Genomic DNA, 20,453 nt, shown 5'->3' with positions numbered 1-20,453 from the left:
AATGGCTATTTTTAAATAAATTAAAGTCAGAGTGGTCCTGCATGTTTGGCAATAGTGAAATGCAGTGCTGAATATCAGTCCAATCCAACACAGTTGAATTTATGGAATCAGAATGTTGCAGCATAGGAGCCCATCATGTTGTTACCAATGGATCTTCTCCATGAGCCAACTGCTCCAACCACACTTTGAATAAATTAGATAGATACATGGATGGGAGAGGTCTGGAGCGTTATGGACTGGGTGCAGGTCAATGGGACTCGTGGAATAATATTTTGGCACGGACTAGAAGGGCCGAATGGCCTGTTTTCTGTGCTGTATGGTTCTATGGTTGTTTATGGAATGTGGGAATTTGTTGCCCATTCCTAATTGCCTTCGAACTAAGTAGTTTGCTAGGCCATTTCAGAAGACAGTCAAGGGTCAACCACATTCAATGAGTATGGAAGTCACATATAGGTCAGACCAGGTAAGGATGTCAGATTTTCACTTTTCTAAAAGGGCGTTAGTGAACCTGATGGGTTTTTACTACAATTGATGATAGTTTCATGGTGTCATTATTGACATTACCTTCTAATTCCAGATTTTTTAAAATTAATCGATTGAGTTCAAATTTCACCAGTTGCCGTGGTGGGATTGGAACCCATGTCCCCAGGGTATTAGCCTAGGCCACTGGATTACAAGTCCAGTGACATTACCACTGCGCCACTGTCTCCCTCAGTCCAGGTAATCTTCAATATTCCTCTTTTTCAAACAAGCAACTTGTTTTTAAAATAATTTACTGACTATTTCAAACCTAATTATTTGGCATTTCTAAGCAGTATAACTCAGTTATATTGCTAAAGCTCTGCTATAGATCATCACGTTTATATAAAGGAATATCTGACAGTAGAAAGTACCCATTTTCAATCCTTGTTTCCGCTGAATTAGCAGAACTCAAGTGGGGCAATAATTAGGTCAATGAAACAGACTTTTCCAAACTGGCTTGGGTAGGTGAAATGCTTCATCATCATGCAGCAACCCCACTGGAAAGTAAAGCCATGCAGATGTTGGGTTAGCACAGGATCAGGCTCAAGTATAATTTTCACTATAATTGATTAGCCTGCTGATTCACATCACGTATGATAATGTATCATAACAATTCCATGTTTCTCTTACCTTACTGGTAAACATCTTGCGCTCTTCTTCCTCTTCATTTTCTGAGTCGCTACCAATTTCTCTGCCATTTGAGCCAGTCAACGAAACCGGTAACTGCGGTAAAAGGATCTGCAACATCCTCAGGTACACAAGCATGCCTTCCTCAGATAGAGTCCCTAATTTTGAGAGGATGAAAAAAAAATGCAAGAAAGGTTACTGCCCGATAGTTATACATACACATGGGGAAGAGTGTCGTGCAGTCAGCATTGCGTTGAAGCAGTCTGGGAAGAGCATCCTGCAGTCAGCATTGTGGTGAAGCAATCTGGGAAGAGCGTCCTGCAGTCAGTTCTTGTTGAAAATATCAAGACTGACATCACAAGACAGCGCGAGAGAACGGCAGAGAGATCAGAGCCAGCACAAATGCAGGGAAGCTTAAAAAAGTGATGTTGGCACAAAGATCAGAGCTGATTGCTGAGTAATGGATAAGTGTTTTTCTCCAGTTTAAAATAGATTAAGCTCAGGAAAGCTAAGAGTTCTAGTTTTTATTTAAAGTACATAAATAATTAAAGTTTTTCTTTACCGTACTTAACTTAAAGCAAGGGTTTTTTTTTCAACGAGAGGCATGTCAGGGCTGCTCAGTCCCGTGTTATGTACCGCCTGTAACATGTGGGAAGTCCTAGATGCTCCTTGCGCTCTGACCGGCCACATGTGCAGGAAGTGCCACCAGCTGCAGCTACTTGAGCACCGAATTTCGGTGCTTGAGCAGCAACTGGAGGCACTGAGGTGCATCCGCGAAGCTGAGAGTTTCGTGGGTAGCACATTTTTAGACGTGGTCATCCGAACAACTTAGGAAATGCAGACAAAGGGGGAATGGGAATGGAAGAAGAAAGGTGTCAGGCAGGTAGTCAGGAAATCCCCAGACTGCATCCCACTCGAGAACAGTTTTTGTGTTGGAAAATAGTGAGAGTGATGGTTCCTCTGGGGAGTGCAGCTCATGGCAATGTGAGTGGCTCAGCTCCCAATAGTGTGGGGAGGAGAAGAGTAATTGTGGTAAGAGACTCAATAGTAAGGGGAACAGACAGGCGTTTCTACGGCCATAGACGTGACTCCAGGATGGTATGTTGCCTCCCTGGTGCCAGGGTCAAGGATGTCACTGAACAGCTACAGGGCACTCTAAAGGGAGAGGGCAAACAGAGATCGTGGTACATATTGGCACCAACGACATAGGTAGAAAGAGGGATGAGGTCTTGCAAGCAGAATTTGAGCTAGGAAGCAGATTAAAAAACAGGACCTCAAATGGTAGTAATCTCTGGATTACTTCCAGTGCCACGTACTAGACAGTATAGAAATAGTAGGTTAGTTCAGATGAATGCGTGGCTGGAACGATGGTGCAGGAGGGAGAGCTTTAGATTTCTGGGACATTGGGACCGTTTCTGGGGGTGGTGGAACAAGGCAGATGGGTTGCACCTGAACCGGAATAGGACCAATATCCTTGCATGGAGGTTTACGAGTACTGTTGGGGAGGGTCTAAACTATCTTGGCAGGGGAATGGGATCCTGAGAGGAGATTCAGCAGGAAAAGATGCACAGCCAAAATTAGAAGAGGGAGCAAGTGAGCCTGGAAGACATAGAAATTATAGGCCAGTTAAGGCACAAGGGAGTTTGGCAAGGTTGGATGGTACTTATTCTAATGCAGGGAGTCTGACGAATAAGACAGATGAGTTGAGGGCACAAATTCACACATGGAAGTATGATGTCATTGCTGGCACAGAGACATGGTTGAGATAGGGGCATGACTGGCAGCTCAATATTCCAGGATATAGGGTCTTCAGCCATGACAGGGAAGGGGACAAAAGAGGAGAGGGTATCATAGTATTGATCAAGGAATCAATTAAAGCAATCAGGAGGGATGACATCTTAGAAGGCTCCTCAAATGAACCCATATGGGTAGAACTGAAAAACACAAAAGGAGCAAACACACTGCTGGGAGTGTACTATAGGCCCCCAAACAGTCCGAGAGAAATAGAAGAGCAGATATGTAGGCAAATTTCAGAGAAGTGTAAAAATAATAGGGTAGTAATAGTGGGGGATTTCAACTTCCCCAACATTAACTGGGTTAGTCATAGTGTGATGGGTTTAGAAGGAGCAGGATTCTTAAAATGCATCCAGGAGAGCTTTTTAAGCCAGTACGTAGAAGGTCCCACAAGAGAGGGGGGCGGTCCTGGACTTAATTTTAGGGAATGAAGTTGGGCAAGTGATAGAGGTATCAGTAGGGGAGCATTTTGCAGATAGTGATCATAACTCCATTAGATTCAAGGTTGTTATGGAAAAGGACAAGGATGGGCAAGAACTCAGCGTTCCAAATTTGGGGGAGGCCGATTTTAATAAGATCAGATATGATTTGGCTAGAGTGGACTAGGAGCAGCTACTTTTAGGTAAATCTGCATCAGAGCAGTGGGATTCGTTCAAGGAGGAAATAGGGAAGGTACAGGGCTAACATATTCCAGTAAAGACAAAGGGTGGGCCAACAAATCCAGGATCGAGGGACATACAGGATTGGGTAAAGAGAAAAAGGGAGGCTTATGGCAGATACCGAGGGCTCAAAACAACGGAAGCCCTAGAAGTGTACAGAATGTGTAGGGTGGGGCGGGGGGAAACTTAAAAAGGAAAGTAGGAGAGCAAAAAGGGGGCATGAAGAAACATTGGCAGGTAAAATAAAGGAAAATCCAAAGTTATTTTAGCAGTGCATTAAGAGTAAGAGGATAATTAGGGAAAGCGTAGGGTCCATTAGGGTCCATTAAGGACCATTGTGGTAATTTGTCTGTGGAGCCGGAAGACGTAGGTAGAGTTCTAAATGAATACTTTGTGTTGGTGTTCACAAGTGAGAGGGACCACATGGGTATGGAAATCAGGCAGGAGGACAGTGATATAATTGAAGAAATTAGCATAGAAAGGGATGAGGTTCTAAGTGGTCTGACAGGCTTAAAAGTGGATAAATCTCCAAGCCCAGATGAAATTTATCCCAGGCTGTTGAGTGAGGCAAGGGAGGAGATAGCAGGGGCGCTGGCAATAATTTTCAATACCTCTCTGGCCACAGGAGAGGTGCCAGAGTACTGGAGGACAGCCAATTTGGTACCATTATTCAATAAGGGAGGAAGGGATAAACCAGGGAACTACAGGCCAGTCAGTCTAACCTCAGTGGTGGGGAAACTTTTGGAAGCAATTCTGAGGGACAGAATTAATCTACACTTGGAGAGGCAGGAGTCGAAGAGGTGACCAAGTGTGTAGATGAGGGTGATGCATTTGACATAGTCTACTTGGACTTCAGCAAGGCTTTTGATAAGGTCCCGCATGGGAGACTGATAACGAAGCTAAGAGCCCATGGGATCCAAGGAAATTTAGATCCAGGATTAACTGAGTGGCAGGAAGCAGAGGGTAATGGTTGAGGGGTGTTTTTGTGACTGGATGCCTGTGTCCAGTGAGGTTCCACAGGGATCGGTGTTGGGTCTCTTGCTATTTATGGTATATATAAATGATTTAGGCTTGAACGTAGAAAGGTTGATCAGTAAGTTCGCGGATGACACGAAAATTGGCAGGTAAACTGAGGAGGATAGCCTTAGATTACAGGAGGATATAGACAGGCTGGTCAGATGGGCTGATCAGTGGCAAATGGAATTTACTCTGGTTAAATGTGAGGTGATGCACTTGGGCAGGACAAACACAGATAAGGAATACATAACAAATGGTCGGACCCTGGGAAGTACCGAGGATCAGAGGGACCTTGGTGTGCATGTCCACCAGTCCCTTAAGGTAGCAGGACAGATAGATACGGTGGTTAAGGCGGCATGTGGGATACTTGCTTTTATTAGCCAAGGCATAGAATATAAGAGCAGGGAGGTTATGCTGGAACTGTATAAAACGCTTGTTAGGCCACAGCTAGGGTGTTGCATGCTGTTCTGGAATCCGCGTTATAGGAAGGATGTGATTGCACCAGAGATTTACCAGGACGTTGCCTGGGATGGAGAGTTTTAGTTATGAGAGAGATTGGATAGATTAGGGTTATTTTCACTGGAGCAGTGGAGATTGAGGGGGTACATGATTGAGGTGTATAAAATTATGAGGGGCATAGATAGGGTAGATAGGAAGGAACTTTTCCCCTTGGTGGAGGGATCAATAACGAGTGGGCATAGATTTAAGGGGCAGGAGGTTTAGAGGGGATGTGAGGAAGAATTTTTTCACCCAGAGGGTGGTGGGAATCTGGAACTCACTGCCTGATAGGGTGGGAGACAGAAACCCTCATAATATTTAAGAAGTGTTTGAATGTACACTTGCAATGCCATGGCATACAAGGCTTTGGGCCTAGTGCTGGAAAATGGGATTAGAATAGTTAGGATAATCTTCCGACTAGACACTTTACCGCCTTCCGGACTGAATATTGAGTTCAACAATTTTAGATCATGAACTCTCTCCACCATCCCCAACCCCTTTCCGATCCCCCCCCCTTTTTTTCCCCCCAATAACTTATATAGATTTTTCTTTGCCCATCTATTTCTATTATTTTTAAATGTATTTCCATCCATTGTTTTATCTCTACCTTTTAGCCTATTTCAATTCCTTCACCCCACTCCACCCCCACTGGAGCTATCTGTACCTTACTTTTCCTGCTTTCTACCCTTAATTAGCACATTCTTTAGATAATATCACCACCTTCAACACTTCTTTGTCCTTTTGTCTATGACATCTTTTGGCTATCTCCACCTATCACTGACCTTCTATCCAGCTCGACATAACCCCCCCCTCATTAAACCAGCTTATATTTCACCTCTTTTCGATTTTTACTTAGTTCTGTTGAAGAGTCATGCAGACTCCAAACATTAACTGTGCTCCTCTCCGCAGATGCTGCCAGACCTGCTGAGTTTTTCCAAGTATTTTTATTTTTGTTTTGGATTTCCAGCATCCGCAGTTTTTTGCTTTTATTTTAGAATAGTTAGGTACTTGTTTGCCCAGCACAGACTCGATGGGCCAAGTGCTGTAGACCTCTATGACTATTAAATAAATAGCAATATTGCGGTAATACTGAGCTAGTGGAAAATAGGTACACAATGGTGAGATGGCAAAATTATGCTTAAAAATTTGAAGAAACAATCATTTAGTCAAGAACAAGTTGCTCATAAGACTGTATCTAACTTTTTACATAGGTCACAAAATAATGGCATCATCAGGTACCCCTACTCTGCTAAACAAAAGCACAATCACAGAAGTGAAATGCAGTATGAATGTCACTTGGATAATATCTTGGTCCTGATTCAATCATTTCAAATATGTGAAGAGCAAAACAAAAAAATTTTTTTTAAAAACTGCATTTAATTTTTGCGATTTGAAGACAACATAGATCTCGAGGCCATGGCCAGAGGCGAATCATACTTGGAGCATAAATATAAAAAATTTTGTTTGCTGCCAGTCATCACTAGTCACTCAAGTAGATTACAGTATAAAATAACTGCAACATACTTCTTCAATGCATTATACAAACCAGCAATGGAAAAATAACATACCTATCTGTGATTCTCCAACAGCAAGGACAAAGAACAAAAGCCAAGGTGCCATATCTCTAGTAAAAGTGAGCCCGACTGAAGAGGTTGTGTTCGGTGTTAACAGTGCACTCAAGAAAGGTATATAAGGAAAGGAAATTCTTGCAGACAGTGCTGGAACAAGGAAGTTGTAGATCTGGTCTGTGAATGGTGCAGTGAAAAATTCTTTTGCCAATGCACCAAAAACCTGATGCCTGCATAGATAAATAGATTCAAATTTTAGAAATTACAACCAAGTTTGCCAGATAATATTCACCACATTGACGACAAATTGCAAAAATGACAAATTATACAGTATCTACTTTTTTGAAAACTACAGCAACAAAAGTGTTCCAAAGGTAAGTAATTTTAGAGTCCAAATGTTAACTGTTTCTCTCTCCACAGATGCTAGCAGATCTGAGTTTTTCTAGCACTTTGTTTTTATTTCAGATCTCAAGCATCCACAGTATTTCACTTTCATTTTAACAGAAAAATACTCATACTTTTATCCTCCTAACCTATCCTATGGTTCAACGAAGAAATTGAACTTGTATGTAAAAATGAGCCAAACAAGGAAGGTTGCTGGTCTACGTGACGTCAGATCTCCATACCCACAAGGGTCATTGGGGAAATTTCTCCCTGAAGCTTTTCTCCTGAAGTTCTCCTTAACCTATGTCTTTGCGTGGATACCAGTTGTGAAATGGGGCCGATTTGATTGCGATGGCCCCAGTGGTAAATAGGCTCTTCAACTCTCACTGTTTAGACTCTCAACTGACAAAAGTCTGCCTGCTGGGGCAAAGTATTGGAGGATTGACTGTGAAACTGTGCCCCTTTGAGAAAGGCTCCTGGTTTTAGATTTAAAATTGCTAACTCACTCTTCCTTTGGGATGAAAAATTTGAAAGTCACAACTAAATTTTTTTTAAATGTCAAGTGACTATGAAACACTGGAATTATCTTTGGATTGCTCTAATATAGAGCTAGCACAACCACAAAATGTGTCAAATGGGTTCCTCAGTGCACTAAACTTTCTATAGTTCTATTTCACTTGTAAAAACTTTTGGTTAAAATGCTGCCTCTGAAACCAAAGTATTTTACATTGCACAACACTGGGCAAAATCTGCGAGACAGCGGAAATGGCTTTTCAAGTAGGGAGGGGTTGGCAAGAGGCTGTTAACTTTTTTTTTTAAAAAGTTGCACATCAGGTTGGCTTCCCGATACATTCCCTGCCTTCATGCAATCTTACTTGAGGCAGCCAGCTGATTAGGGCATTTAAGGTCCTACTTCAGGCCCATTTCCAAAACTTGCCAGCATCTTCCTGACATGGGAAAGGCCCGGCAGCAACTTGGGAACAGTGTCCCAGCAGCAGGCTCAGGAGCCTTCGCTGCATCCTCCTGATCCCAATCGGAGCAACTGTGAAGAACACCACAACTGCAGCAACTAGCAATCGTGTGGAGGGGTTTCCCTCCAGATATGCATTCTTTCGTTTTAGATTTTCAGTATGCTTCAGAGAGCACCTCCATTTTGAGCTGCCCTTGTAGACCCTTACCTACCTCAGCAGCACAACCTCTCCAAGAGGGGCTGCAAGCTTTTTTTTAGGCCTTCCACCTCAGGCACCTGACCACCCACAATTGGGCAGCAAATGCGGAAGCGGTCTCTTAATTAGCCAACTCCCTTAAGGTCACAATACCGTGTGCCCAGCCAACACTAGCAGGGTCAGTACTTGAACTTGGCCCTGATACCTGAAAAAATTTAAATCTGCTAAGATTCCACCCCACTGATTCTGCCTTATCATAGATGGAACAGTGCTCTAATTGCATCCGATTTTAATCTGATAATACTTCTCAAAAATAACCGAAGCACTAATAAAAGCTAAATTTCATTCATCTGAAAAACCCAACTAATATAAGCCCCTGTATCATAAAAGCACACTAGGGATCCCCACTCATCAATTACTGTCTTTAGGAGAAATGTCAGATTAATTTTAAACAAAAATAGCCAAGTTCTGCTAAACTACTTTAAAATCAAATGTTGGAGCTGCAATGTAGTTTGACTGCTTTATCATTTGTCCTCATCACCTGGTGGGTTACTTGCTCACTCAGTAGCTCCAAATCCTTGCAGACTACTTATGATTAAGAAAATACTATGATAATTTTTTCCCCAAATATATGAAAAAGGGTGAGGGAGAATCCCTCAAACACAACACGACGGCAGAACACAAAAGTCTGCGCTCAGCGTCTGGTGTGCCCAAGAATGTCTTTGATAACATTAGCGCCATGAACAAATATGAGTTTTGTATAACATTCAGATGAGCTGACCTCTGTGGCATCATGCATGGCAAGTCAAAAGACATGCTGCTTTAAAAAGGGTAGGAGTCTGGTACAACGTTATACATGCTAGGCATAAACTGGCTGTCATATTAGGACCACAAGACTACACTGTTATCGCTGTTTTTCACTTCCAGGGAAATTTCTTGTCTTGTCATGCTGGAAACAACTGGCTTCCACACCCCCTGCACCACCTCACCCACCAGAAACATGCAAGATGTGGAACAGAAGTATGGTGGATATTCTGATAATATATTTGTCTCTTTTGTCCTACCTGTTCCATTTTTACTGACTGATTTTGCCTCCCTAGAGATTCAAGGATTAATTCTAATGAGCATTAGAACTTCCCCAGCTAACTCTCACATTGACTTAGGACCAATCAGCAAGATCTATCGGGCACCACATTAATCCAGGCCATGGATAGGGAGTGGGTGGGTGGGTGGTGGGGGTGATGCAAGTCACTTTCTTCAAATCAAGAGCTTTATTATAGCCAAACGTTATGCACTGGCTTATAATATAATCAAGTTATAAATATCCATCAAGTTATTTTAAACTACTATTACAGATAAATAAAATAAATGAAAATGAACTGTTATCAATAATAACCCCCACAGCAAAGCGCACAGTTTGGCTTCAGCGCTCCACCCGTTACCGTAACTGAGAAAGGAAATGCTCTACATATGATTAAGATTTTTTAAAAAATCATCAGCAACCTATATACCATGGTACACTACACGATAGCACCAACATAATGCACTATGGCAAGCACCTCCAACATAGTATGAAAATACATTAAAAATTGTCTCCTGTATTCATCAAGCTCTCATTCTTATTTGAAATTTCAATATTCGAACTTGCTGTTACCTTGAACCTTCTGGGCAGGAGACGTATTGAAAGTGCAGTGGTTTCAGGAAATTCTCCAACAATGTCATTGCAAGCGGAACACGTGAAATACGTGAAACATCGGAATATTCTAAACTTGATGGAAGCCTATGATTAATTAACATGTAAAGTGATTTGTAGTAACCTGCAACAAAATAGAAGAACCAGTCAACAGGTCTGGGGGAAAAAAAAACAAATATTGTTCAAATATTCATTTGGTAATACAGAACTTCAGTATTGCTGAAAAAAAGACATGCTATCAAAGCGTTTCATTTGCAACCAGCATTCTCCTCTCATGCAGCATAAATTGTTGTTTCCCTTTTACTGTTGGTAATTTCTTGTGAGCTGTCCTGATGACTGCAAAACAAAAAGCTTTGATAGCATGTCTCTTTTTTCAAGCAATACACGAATACTATTCAATTAAAGAATGCTTTATTTCCCAAGAAACCTACTATCAACAATACATGTATTACATGGTACGCTTGTCTTCAGGTTCTATTGCACGATCTATTAATCTTTCACTCATAGTCATTCTATTATACTCAGCTCACTTAACACAAGAAATATCAAATGGACATTTTTATCCAAGATTCTTTACGAAGAGATGCAATGTAACTTTAAACTTCTCCAAGAAAGAAGTTTACTGTCTTGATTTTTGAAGCATGACCTTCCCAATTCCAAGCCTATTGTTGGCTGGGACTAAATGGAACCTGAGAGTTCAATGCACTAAATGTAGCCCAGGAAAAACAAACAATGCTATAGATGACAGCAAGCCTATTATCTCACATTTGCATACACTATGAAAAAATGAGCCATTATTCTGCCTCAGCAACTTTAGATTTAGTCTCTATGTGCCCACACTCACTTTTTTTTGAAAAATATACTTTATTCATAAAATATCTAGGAGAACATTCCAAACCATTTCAAAATCACCATCACAAAAGTACAATCAGATTCAACTGTTTAACTTTAATTACAAACAGTTTCAATAAACAAAAACTCTGTTCCAAGAAACCCAAAAGGTCACAATTGGACTATGTCTTCTTGTTCACACCTGTCAATTTTGGTTATTATCAATTCTAAAGGTGGGGTGAAAATTATAGCAAGAAAGTAAATTTACAAATTAGATTAAAATTGAAAATTTGAAATTGAATTTTGTGTTTTGGTAAATGTGATGAAGAAACAAGAATCACCAAAAATATACAAGACCACATTTTTATGAATTAGTGCTCCCAGAATTGGAATTTTACTCACCAAGGGGCACACCAGGATTTTAAGCACAGGGATAGGCAGATCCTCAAGGATTTTCAACCTAACAAAATTAATTGGCTCCTTTTCCAAAATGAACATGAAACTCAACACCAGGAGTGTACTTTCATAAAATCTACCCTAAAATGTTTAGGCAAATAGGATAAATGGGGCTCTTCACATATATTGATGCAATAGGGCATGATGGACAGTTTACGTCCATTTGGGTATCCATTCAAGCCTGATCTTCAGGCATTTTTGATTAACGGTTCAATATGTAAAGAACATAAGGAAAATAATGGGCAGTTGAAGCATTTTTGCATCAATTTTGCCAATAGGGATTTATGTATAGTGTTGAAAGTAACCTTTTCAAAAAATAATTGTTTGGTAAACATAATAAGAATTATACAGGAAACTCAAAGTTACATTTCAAGTGCACACTGAAGCACACTGAATATTCATTATTGTAAACTTCTGATTTCTAATTATCAAGAATAAATGTGACCTAATTTATATAACTGAAAGCCAGTTTTGGAGAAGCACGCTTGTACATCAAATCTGGCATAATTGTGAGTGTTTTTAAAAAAAAAGGCACATTATCTCTGTGTGCCTTATACAGTGTTATGTAAATCAGATAGACATGCATAAAGATAAATTATAGACAGAATTCATACCACTCCAGATTGTATTCAAATGGTCACAGCAACAAAAAAATCTCTAGCATTAAGCAGATAATTGTATTCTATGCATAAATATCAAAATCCAAAATAGCACAATAGGGTTGGTAGTGGAGTTAAGTTAGAATCATTCTTAACATTGAAACCAAGCATTTAAGAGGATACCGGTTTATCAAACATATGAACACACAAACTAGGAGGAGTAGGCCCACTTGGCCCTTTGAGCCTGCTCCACCATTCAATAAGATCATGGCTGATCTGATTTTAACCTCAACTCCACATTCCTGTCGTACCGCAATAACCTTTCATCCCCTTATCAGGAATCTATCGAACTCTGCCTTAAAAATGTTCATCGATTCTGCCTCCCTGCCTTTTGAGGAAGGGTTCCAAAGACTCGCAACCCTCGGAAAAAATTTCTCCTCATCTCGGTCTTAAAGGGGCGACCCCTTATTTTCAATGGCCCCTTCACAGAATCATAGAGCAGAAGAGGCCCTTCGACCCATCAAGTCTGCACCGACACGTGAGAAACACCTGACCTACCTACCTAATCCCATTTAACAGCACTTGGCCTTAGCCTTGAATGTTATGATGTGCCAAGTGCTCATCCAGGTACTTTTTAAAGGATGTGAGGCAGCCCACCTCCACCACCCTCCCAGGCAGTGCATTCCAGACCCTCACCACCCCCTGGGTAAAAAAGTTTTTCCTCACAACCCCCCTAAACCTCCTGTCCCTCACCTTGAACTTATGCCCCCTTGTGACTGACCCTTCAGCTAAGGGGAACAGCTGCTCCCTATCCATGCCCCTCAATCTTGTACGCCGCGATCAGGTCGCCCTCAGTCTTCTCTGCTCCAACAAAAACAACCCAAGTCTATCCAACCTCTCTTCATAATTTAAATGTTTCAGCCCAGGCAACATCTTGGTGAATCTCCTCTGCACCCCCTCCAGTGCAATCACATCCTTCCTATGTGGCGACCAGAACTGCACACAGTAGTCCAGCTGCGACCTCACCAAGGTTCTATACAACTCCAACATGACCTCCCTAATTTTGTAATCTATGCCTCAATTGATAAAGGCAAGTGTCCCATGTGACTTTTTCACCATCCCACTAACATGCCCCTCTGCCTTCAGAGATCTATGGACACGCACACTAAGGTCCCTTTGATCCTCAGAACTTCCTAGTGCCATGTCGTTCATTGAATACTTCCTTGTCAAATGATTCCTTCCAAAGTGTATCACCTCACACTTTTCAGGGTTAAATTCCATCTGCCACTTATCTGCCCATTTGACCATCCCGTCTATATCTTCCTGTAGCCCAAGACACTCGACCTTACTGTTAACCACATGGCCAATCTTTGTGTCATCCTTGGTCTAGATTCCTCCACAAGAGGAGAGATCCTCTCCACATCCACTCTGTCAAGTCCGCTCAGGATCTTATATGTTTCAACCAAGTTGCCTCTTATTCTTCTACACTCCAGCAGAGACAAGCTTAGCCTGTCCAGCCTTTCCCCATGAGACAACCCACCCATTCCAGGTACTCGTCTAGTAACCTTTCTCCAAACTGCTTCCAATGCATTTACATCCTTCCTTAAATAAGGAGACCAATACTGTACACATCTTTTAAAGCACTCCCAAAATATTTTAATTGTGTTATTAGAAGTCCACTAACCTTTCTGAACCATGTAGTGCAAAATTTGCTCAACCAATGATGCTACAATGTTAGCATCCTGTACAACGGGCAAATATGTTTTTTCTGAGGAAAAGGTCTCCAGCATTCTCAAAGGCACAGTAACATTCAAACTTTCATTGTCACAGCTCTTCAGTAACCTATGAAGCCAAAAATAAGTTTGTTACTTGAAAAAAAAATGAAGTAACAAATAAAATAGTTCTTAAAATACGTGATGTTGACATAACAGAAACAGGAGTAGGCCATATAACCCCTTAAACCTACTTCACCATTCAATGAGATCACAAATGACCTAAATCCTAACTCCATATAGCCACCTTGGCCCTTATACATTGGATTAATGTGAGTAGGGATGTGGGTTGGGTCTTCAAATATTCAATATATTTATTGACAACTTAAATGATGGGATAGAGTGTCGCATATCCAAGTTTGCTAATGACACAAAGACAGGTGGTATTGTAAGTAGTGCAGATGAAAGAAGATATATTACTAGATTAAGTAATGTGATCTATCACTCAGATTTAAATTTAATTAATGCACCATCAACTCCAATTTGTGGAATAGTTCCAAACCTCTATCATCTCCATGTAGTAGTGTTTCCCAACTTCACTCCTGAAAGGTCTGGTTATAACTTTTAGGATATGCTTTTCAGTCCTAGGCTTCCAATCAGCATAATTAGTATCTCTCTATCTACCCTATCAGCTGCCCTTAAAGTCTGGAAAACTGAACAAATAATCCCTCAAAATTCTAAATTTCAGGGAATACAGTGTTAGTTTATGCACTCTCTTCTCTTAGGCATTAGCCTGGAGTCCAAATAATTCTTAGTATAAAATTTACATGAAACTCCCTCCAAAGCCAACATATCCTTCCTAAGGTGTGTTGCCGCGAGCCAATCACAATGCTTCAGGTCTTCTAACCAGGGCTTTGCATTGCTGGAACATAGCTACTAACTTTTGTATCCTCACCTCCTAGATATAAACATCAGAGTTGCATTGCCTTATTTATTTATTTCTTTACCTGTTCTGGACATTTTAATGATCTATGTCCCTGGACCCCAAGTCTCTTTGGACCTACACTGCTACTCATTTTCACCATTTCAAAAGTACTCTGATCTATCTCTTTTTTTAGAACCAAGTAGCTGAGCTCGCACTTGCCTATATTGAAATTTTACATAGTTTTGCCCATTCACTTAATCTAGTAATATATCTTTCTGCTTTCAACTGCACTACTTACAACATCTCCTGTCTTCCTGGCATTAGCAAACTTGGATATGCAGCTCTCTATTCCATCATTTAAGTTGTCAATAAATACATTGAATATTTGAGGACCCAACCCACATCCCTATGGGACACCACTACTCACATTCCACTAATTCAAGCGCCTGTCCATTATGCCTACTGTGTCCTGGGACTCAGTTAACCCTCCAATCGAATCAATAATTTGCCTTTAATTCCATGAGCTGCAACGTTAGCTTTGACTTTGTCAAAGGTGATCTGGAAGTCCATATAAAAACCATCCATGAACATTCCAGTCCACTATTTTATTCACCAGTCCAAAATATTTATCAAGCATGGCCTATCCTTTACAAATCCATGCTTGCTCTCTCTCATCAGCTGAATATTTTCAAAGTGTTTGGTCACCCTATCCTTAATTATACATTCTTGCAACTTCCTGACAAAAATTGTTAGGCTAACTGGTCTCTGAATCCCTGGTTTTCCTATCTAAAGGAACAGTCCCCAAATCAAGGCAACTCTGAAGATCATAGTTATGGTAACTGCAAGGTTCTCACCTACTGCCTTTAAGAGCATGGAATGAAAGTTAACTGGCCCTCAGGATCTGTTACTTTAGTATTATTATTTTCTTCAACATATTAATTTGAATTAATTATAAATATCTGCATTATTAATGGCCATTTATTTTCAGCATCATAAGCTTTTGATCACCAAAAAACATGCTAAAAAAAAGAAATAATATGATCATTTAACTTGTAAAACAGATTTTCAACGTATGACATTGACTCTTTGCTGGGGCATTGCTCCCCAGGCACTAACAGTCCTTTGTCTCAGCAGCTTTTCTTCAAGTGTGAACCTGGATAGCTGTGTATAAACGAGCTATTCAAACCATGGAGAGTTTGATCTTCATGTCACCACACAATCACATTACAAAAGGCAATGCAAGCTAGGAGACAGGAGAAGGAATCCCTGACTGAAGTTTTCACCTTGAATGCAGGAGGCACAAATTTGCATGACCTGGAACATTCAGGTCAGGTAATGAATTAGTGGTGCATTGGGTAGTGCCTTAACCTATCTAAATTAAAAGCTTTGAGCAACATTTATAATCATCCCTTTCCTCTATTTCTCCTCCCACCATTCCCATCAAACCATTTTGACAACTTTGGGTGATGATATTTAAGAACTGGAAAAATTAAGGCAACATAATGCCAGTAATAAAGCAAGCAAGTCGTCTGAGTTAACAGGAATAAAAAGCAGTATATCAAGTTCATGATTTTTCATTCTTAGGATGTGGCATCAATGGCAAGGTCAGCATTTATTGCTCAGCCTATATTGTTTAAGCTTGTGGTGGCTAGCCATCTTCTTGAATCATTGCAGTCCACATGGTGTTGGTACATCCACATAGCTGTAAAGGAGAGAACTCCAGGATTTTGACCCAGCAACAGAAAAGCAGCTGCACTATGGTTCCAATTCAGGATGGCGTGTGGCTCGGGAGGAGCTTGGAGGTGGTGGTGCTCTATGCAGCTGCTGTCCTTGTTCTTCTACATGGTTTTATCTGTGGATTGCCACCTGGGCATGATGAAGAGTCTTGTGCATTCTGACAATCCCTTGAGCAATGCTGCCTGGAGCTCCTTGCTCATAGTAGAGCCACCCATGGCAACAAGGTTGGGGAAAGGTGCCTGACAAGGCAAGGTCCAAAAAGTCCTCAAGGCAGAACAGACGAAGGAACACTGCATCTCACCGACTGTGAAGGTGGAAGAAAGGTGCAGCAGAATGGGAGGTCCCGGTCATTGTGGTTTGACATGCCATCGACATCTTGCCACCGACCTGTCACGGTCGTGTTCCATGATGGCACCCAAGATCTCCACATTAAATAAAGTCAAGCACAGGCTACTACCAGGGTCCATCAGCCATGTTCTGCAACAATGGAGGACCAGTGATGAGGAGAGGGTTGTAAACCTGGCAGTCCCTCATCAAGAATATACACACAGGCAACAGATGCATGAAGGCCATTGGACAACTGTGTTGAGAGAGAGGTGTCTTTGAGCAGCAGCATCTGTGACTGAGCAGTCCTCTTCAGGATACCATCTGCTCACCAAATGGAGAGGGGACTAGAAAAGTTGCCCGAAGAAATTGGTTGGCCCACCTTTGCCTGGTTGAGCAAGAATGCCCAGCAGGGTCACCACCTTTGTGGTCAAAGAACTGAAACTCTAAATGTTGTAACTTCAATGTTAAAACAAATACTCTCGAGTGACCACCCAGAAAGAACAGGGAAATCATGTCACATGAGCTATCAAGGCTCCAAATTGGCATCACCAGCCTCCATGAGATCTGCCTTCCTGGACAGGGATTTTTTAAATTCATTCATGGGATGTGGGCACAATGGCAAGGCCAGCACCACTAATTGCCCTTGAGATGGTGATGGTGAGCTGCCTTCTTCAACCACTCCATGTGGTGCAGGTACACTCACAGTGCTGTTATGGAAGGAGTTCCAAGACTTTGACCCAGTGACAGTGAAACAATGACAAGTCAGGATGGTGTGTGACTTGGAGGGTAACTTCCAGGTGTTGGTGTTCCCAAGCATCTGCTGCTCTTGTCCTTCTAGGTGGTAGCGGCCTCGGGTTTTGAAGGTGCTGTCTAAGGAGGTTTAGCAAATTCCTGCAGTCCACCTTGTAGATGGTACACACTGCTGCCACTGTGCGTCAGTGGTGGAGGGGGTGAATATTTGTGGAAGGGGTGCCAATCAAGTGGCTATTATGCCCTGGATGGTGTGAAGCTTCTTGAATGTTGTTGGAGCTGCACTGGTCCAGGCAAGCGGAGAGTCTTCCATCACACTCCTGACTTGTGCCCTGAAGATAGTAAGAAAGCTTTGAGGAGTCAGGGGATGAGTTACTCGTTGCAGGATTCCTAGCCCCTGACTGCTCATGTAGCCACAGTATTTATATGGCTAGTCCAGTTCAGTTTCTGGTCAATGTTAACCCCCAGGGTGTTGATAGTGGGGGATTCAGCGATGGTAATGCCATTGAATGTCATTTGAACAAGGAGCAGGAACAGGAGTAGGCTATTTGGCCCCTCGAGCCTGCTCTGCCATTTAGTAAGATCATGGCTGATCTGAAAGTAACCTCAAATCTGCATTCCACTTACCCTCTGATATCCCCATACCCTTGCTTATCAAGAATCTATCCACCTTTGGGTTAAAAATATTCAAACACTCTGCTTCCACCGCCTTTTCAGGAAGAGAATTCCAAAGACTCGAGACCTTCAAAAAATGTTGCCTTATCTTCGTTTTAAACGGCTGTCCCCTTATCTTTAAACAGTAACTCCTAGTTCTAGGGGCAATGGTTAGATTCTCTTTTGTTTTGGATGGTCATTGCCTGACACTTGTGTGAAGTGAATATTACTTGCCACTTGTCAGCCCAAGCCTGGATATTGTCCAGGGGTCTTGCTGCATTTGGACATGTGCTGCTTCAATATCTGAGAAGTCGCAAATGGGCATCATCAGCCAACAACCCCACTTCTAACTTTATCATGGAAGGAAGGTCATTGATGAAGCAGTTGAAGATGGTTGGGCCTAGCACACTACCCTGCAGTGATGTCCTGGAACTGATGACTGACCTCCAACAACCACAACCATCTTCCTTTGTGCTTGGTATGACTCCAACCAGTGGAGAGTTTTCCCCGATTCCCATTGACTCCAGTTTTGCTAGGGATCATTGATGACACACGCGGCCAAATGCTACTTGATGTCCAGGGCAGTCACTCTCACCTCACCTCGGGGGTTCGGCCCTTTTGTCCATGTTTGAACCAAGACTGTAATGAGGTTAGGAGCTGAGTGATCACGGCTGAACCCAAACTGGGCATCAGTGAGCAGGTTATTTTTAAGCAAGTGCTGCTTGATAGTACTGTTGATGACCCCTTCCATCACTTTATTGATAATCGAAAGCAAACTGATGGGGTGGGTTGATGCCAGTGTTGTAGCTGTAGTGGAACAGTCTGGCTAGGGGCGCAGCAGGTTCTGAAGCACAAATCTTCAGTACTATTGCCGGAATATTTCAGGGCCTATAGCTTTTGCAGTATCCAGTGTCTTCGGTCTTTTCTTGATATCACATCCGGTGAATCAAATTCGCTGAAGGCTGGCATCTGTGATGCTGGGGACCTCCGGAAGAAGCCGAGGTGGATCAGCCATTTGGCACTGCTGGCTGAAGCTTGTTGCAAATGCATCAGCCCCATCCTATGCACTGAAGTGCTGGGCACCCCCATCATCGAGGATCAGGATATTCGTGGAGACTCCTCCTCCAGTTACTTGTCTAATTGTTCACCACCATTCACTACTGGATGTGACAGGTCAGCAGAGCTTAGATCTGATCCAATGATTGTGGAATCATTTAGCTCTGTGTGTCGCCTGCTGCATATGCTGTTTGGCACGCAAGTAGTCCTGAGTTGTAGCTTCACTAGGTTGGCATCTCATTTTTAGGTATGCCTGGTGTTGCTCCTGGCATGCCCTCCTGCACTCTTCATGGAACCAGGGTTGATGCTCTGGCTTGATGGTAATGGCAAAGTAGCGGATATGCCAGACTATTAGGTTACAAATTATGGTTGAGTACAATGCTGCTGCTGTTGCTGATGGCCCACAGGGCCTCAGATGCCTAGTCTCAAGCTGCTAGATCTGTTGGAAATCTATCTCATTTAGCGCCACACAACACAATGGAGGGTATCCTCAATGTGAAGACGGGACTTCGTCTCCACAAGGACAGTGCAGTGGTCACTCCTAACAATGCTGTCTCAGACAGATCAATCTGCAGCAGGCAGACTGGCGAGGATGAGGACAAGTATGTTTTTCCCTCATTAGTTCCCTCACCACTTGCTGCAGACACAATCTAGCAGCTATGTCCTTTAGCACTCGGCCAGCAGTGGTGCTACGGAGTCACTCTTGGTGATGGACATCCAAGTCCCCACCCAGAGTACAATCTACACCTTTGCTACCCTCAGTGCTTCTGCCAAGTGGTGTTCAACATGGAGTACTGACCCATCAGCTGACAGGGGAACAGCATGTTGTAATCTGCAGGAGGTTTCCTTGCCCATGTTTGGCCTGATGCCATGAAACATCATGGGGTCCAGAGTCAATGTTAAGGACTCCCAGGGCAACTCCCTCCCAACTCTAGACCACTATGCTACTACCTCTGCTGGGTCTGTCCAGCAAGTGGGACAGGGCACACCCAGTGATGGTGGTGGTGATGTCAGGGATATAATCTGTAAGGTACGATTCCGTACGTATGACTATGTCAGGCTGTTGTCTGATAGTCTGTGAGACAGCTCTCCCAGTTTTGGCACAAGCCATCAGGCATTAGTTGGGATGACTCTGCAGGGTCGACAGGGCTAAGTGTGCCCTTATCGTTTTCAATGCCTAAGTTAATGCCCAGTGGTACATCCACTTTCATTCCTTATAGGCTTCATTCCGTTTGATACAACTAAGTGGCTTGCTAAGCCATTTCAAAGGGCATTTATGAGTTAACCGCATCACTGTGGATCTGGCATCACATGTAGGTCAGACCAGGTAAGAACGGCAGATTTCCTTCCCTAAAGAACACGAGTGAACCAGATGGATTTTTACGACAAATGACAATGGTTTCATGGTCATCATTTTTATTGGATTCAAATTCCACTTTCTGCCATGGTGGGATTCAAACCCGATCCCCAGGGCATTA

At 42.4% G+C, this 20,453-nt stretch overlaps 1 protein-coding gene across 5 annotated transcripts in view; it reads right to left on the bottom strand.

Annotated features, from left to right (window-relative positions):
- Positions 1–20,453, bottom strand: part of ube3c (ubiquitin protein ligase E3C) — a 169,531-nt gene that overhangs the window by 123,231 nt on the left and 25,847 nt on the right. For all 5 annotated transcript variants that reach the window (XM_041184414.1, XM_041184418.1, XM_041184415.1 and 2 more), the window contains exons 7-10: positions 13,499–13,656; positions 9,890–10,052; positions 6,686–6,915; positions 1,153–1,307 (exon numbers count right to left, since the gene is read on the bottom strand). In XM_041184414.1, coding sequence (XP_041040348.1) covers positions 1,153–1,307; positions 6,686–6,915; positions 9,890–10,052; positions 13,499–13,656 — 706 coding nt within the window. The remainder of the gene's footprint in view (positions 1–1,152; positions 1,308–6,685; positions 6,916–9,889; positions 10,053–13,498; positions 13,657–20,453) is intronic.

This window comes from Carcharodon carcharias, chromosome 3 (genome assembly GCF_017639515.1).
Source record: "Carcharodon carcharias isolate sCarCar2 chromosome 3, sCarCar2.pri, whole genome shotgun sequence".
Classification (NCBI taxonomy): Eukaryota; Metazoa; Chordata; class Chondrichthyes; order Lamniformes; family Lamnidae; genus Carcharodon; species Carcharodon carcharias.
This window is presented reverse-complemented; position numbering and strand designations above follow the sequence as displayed.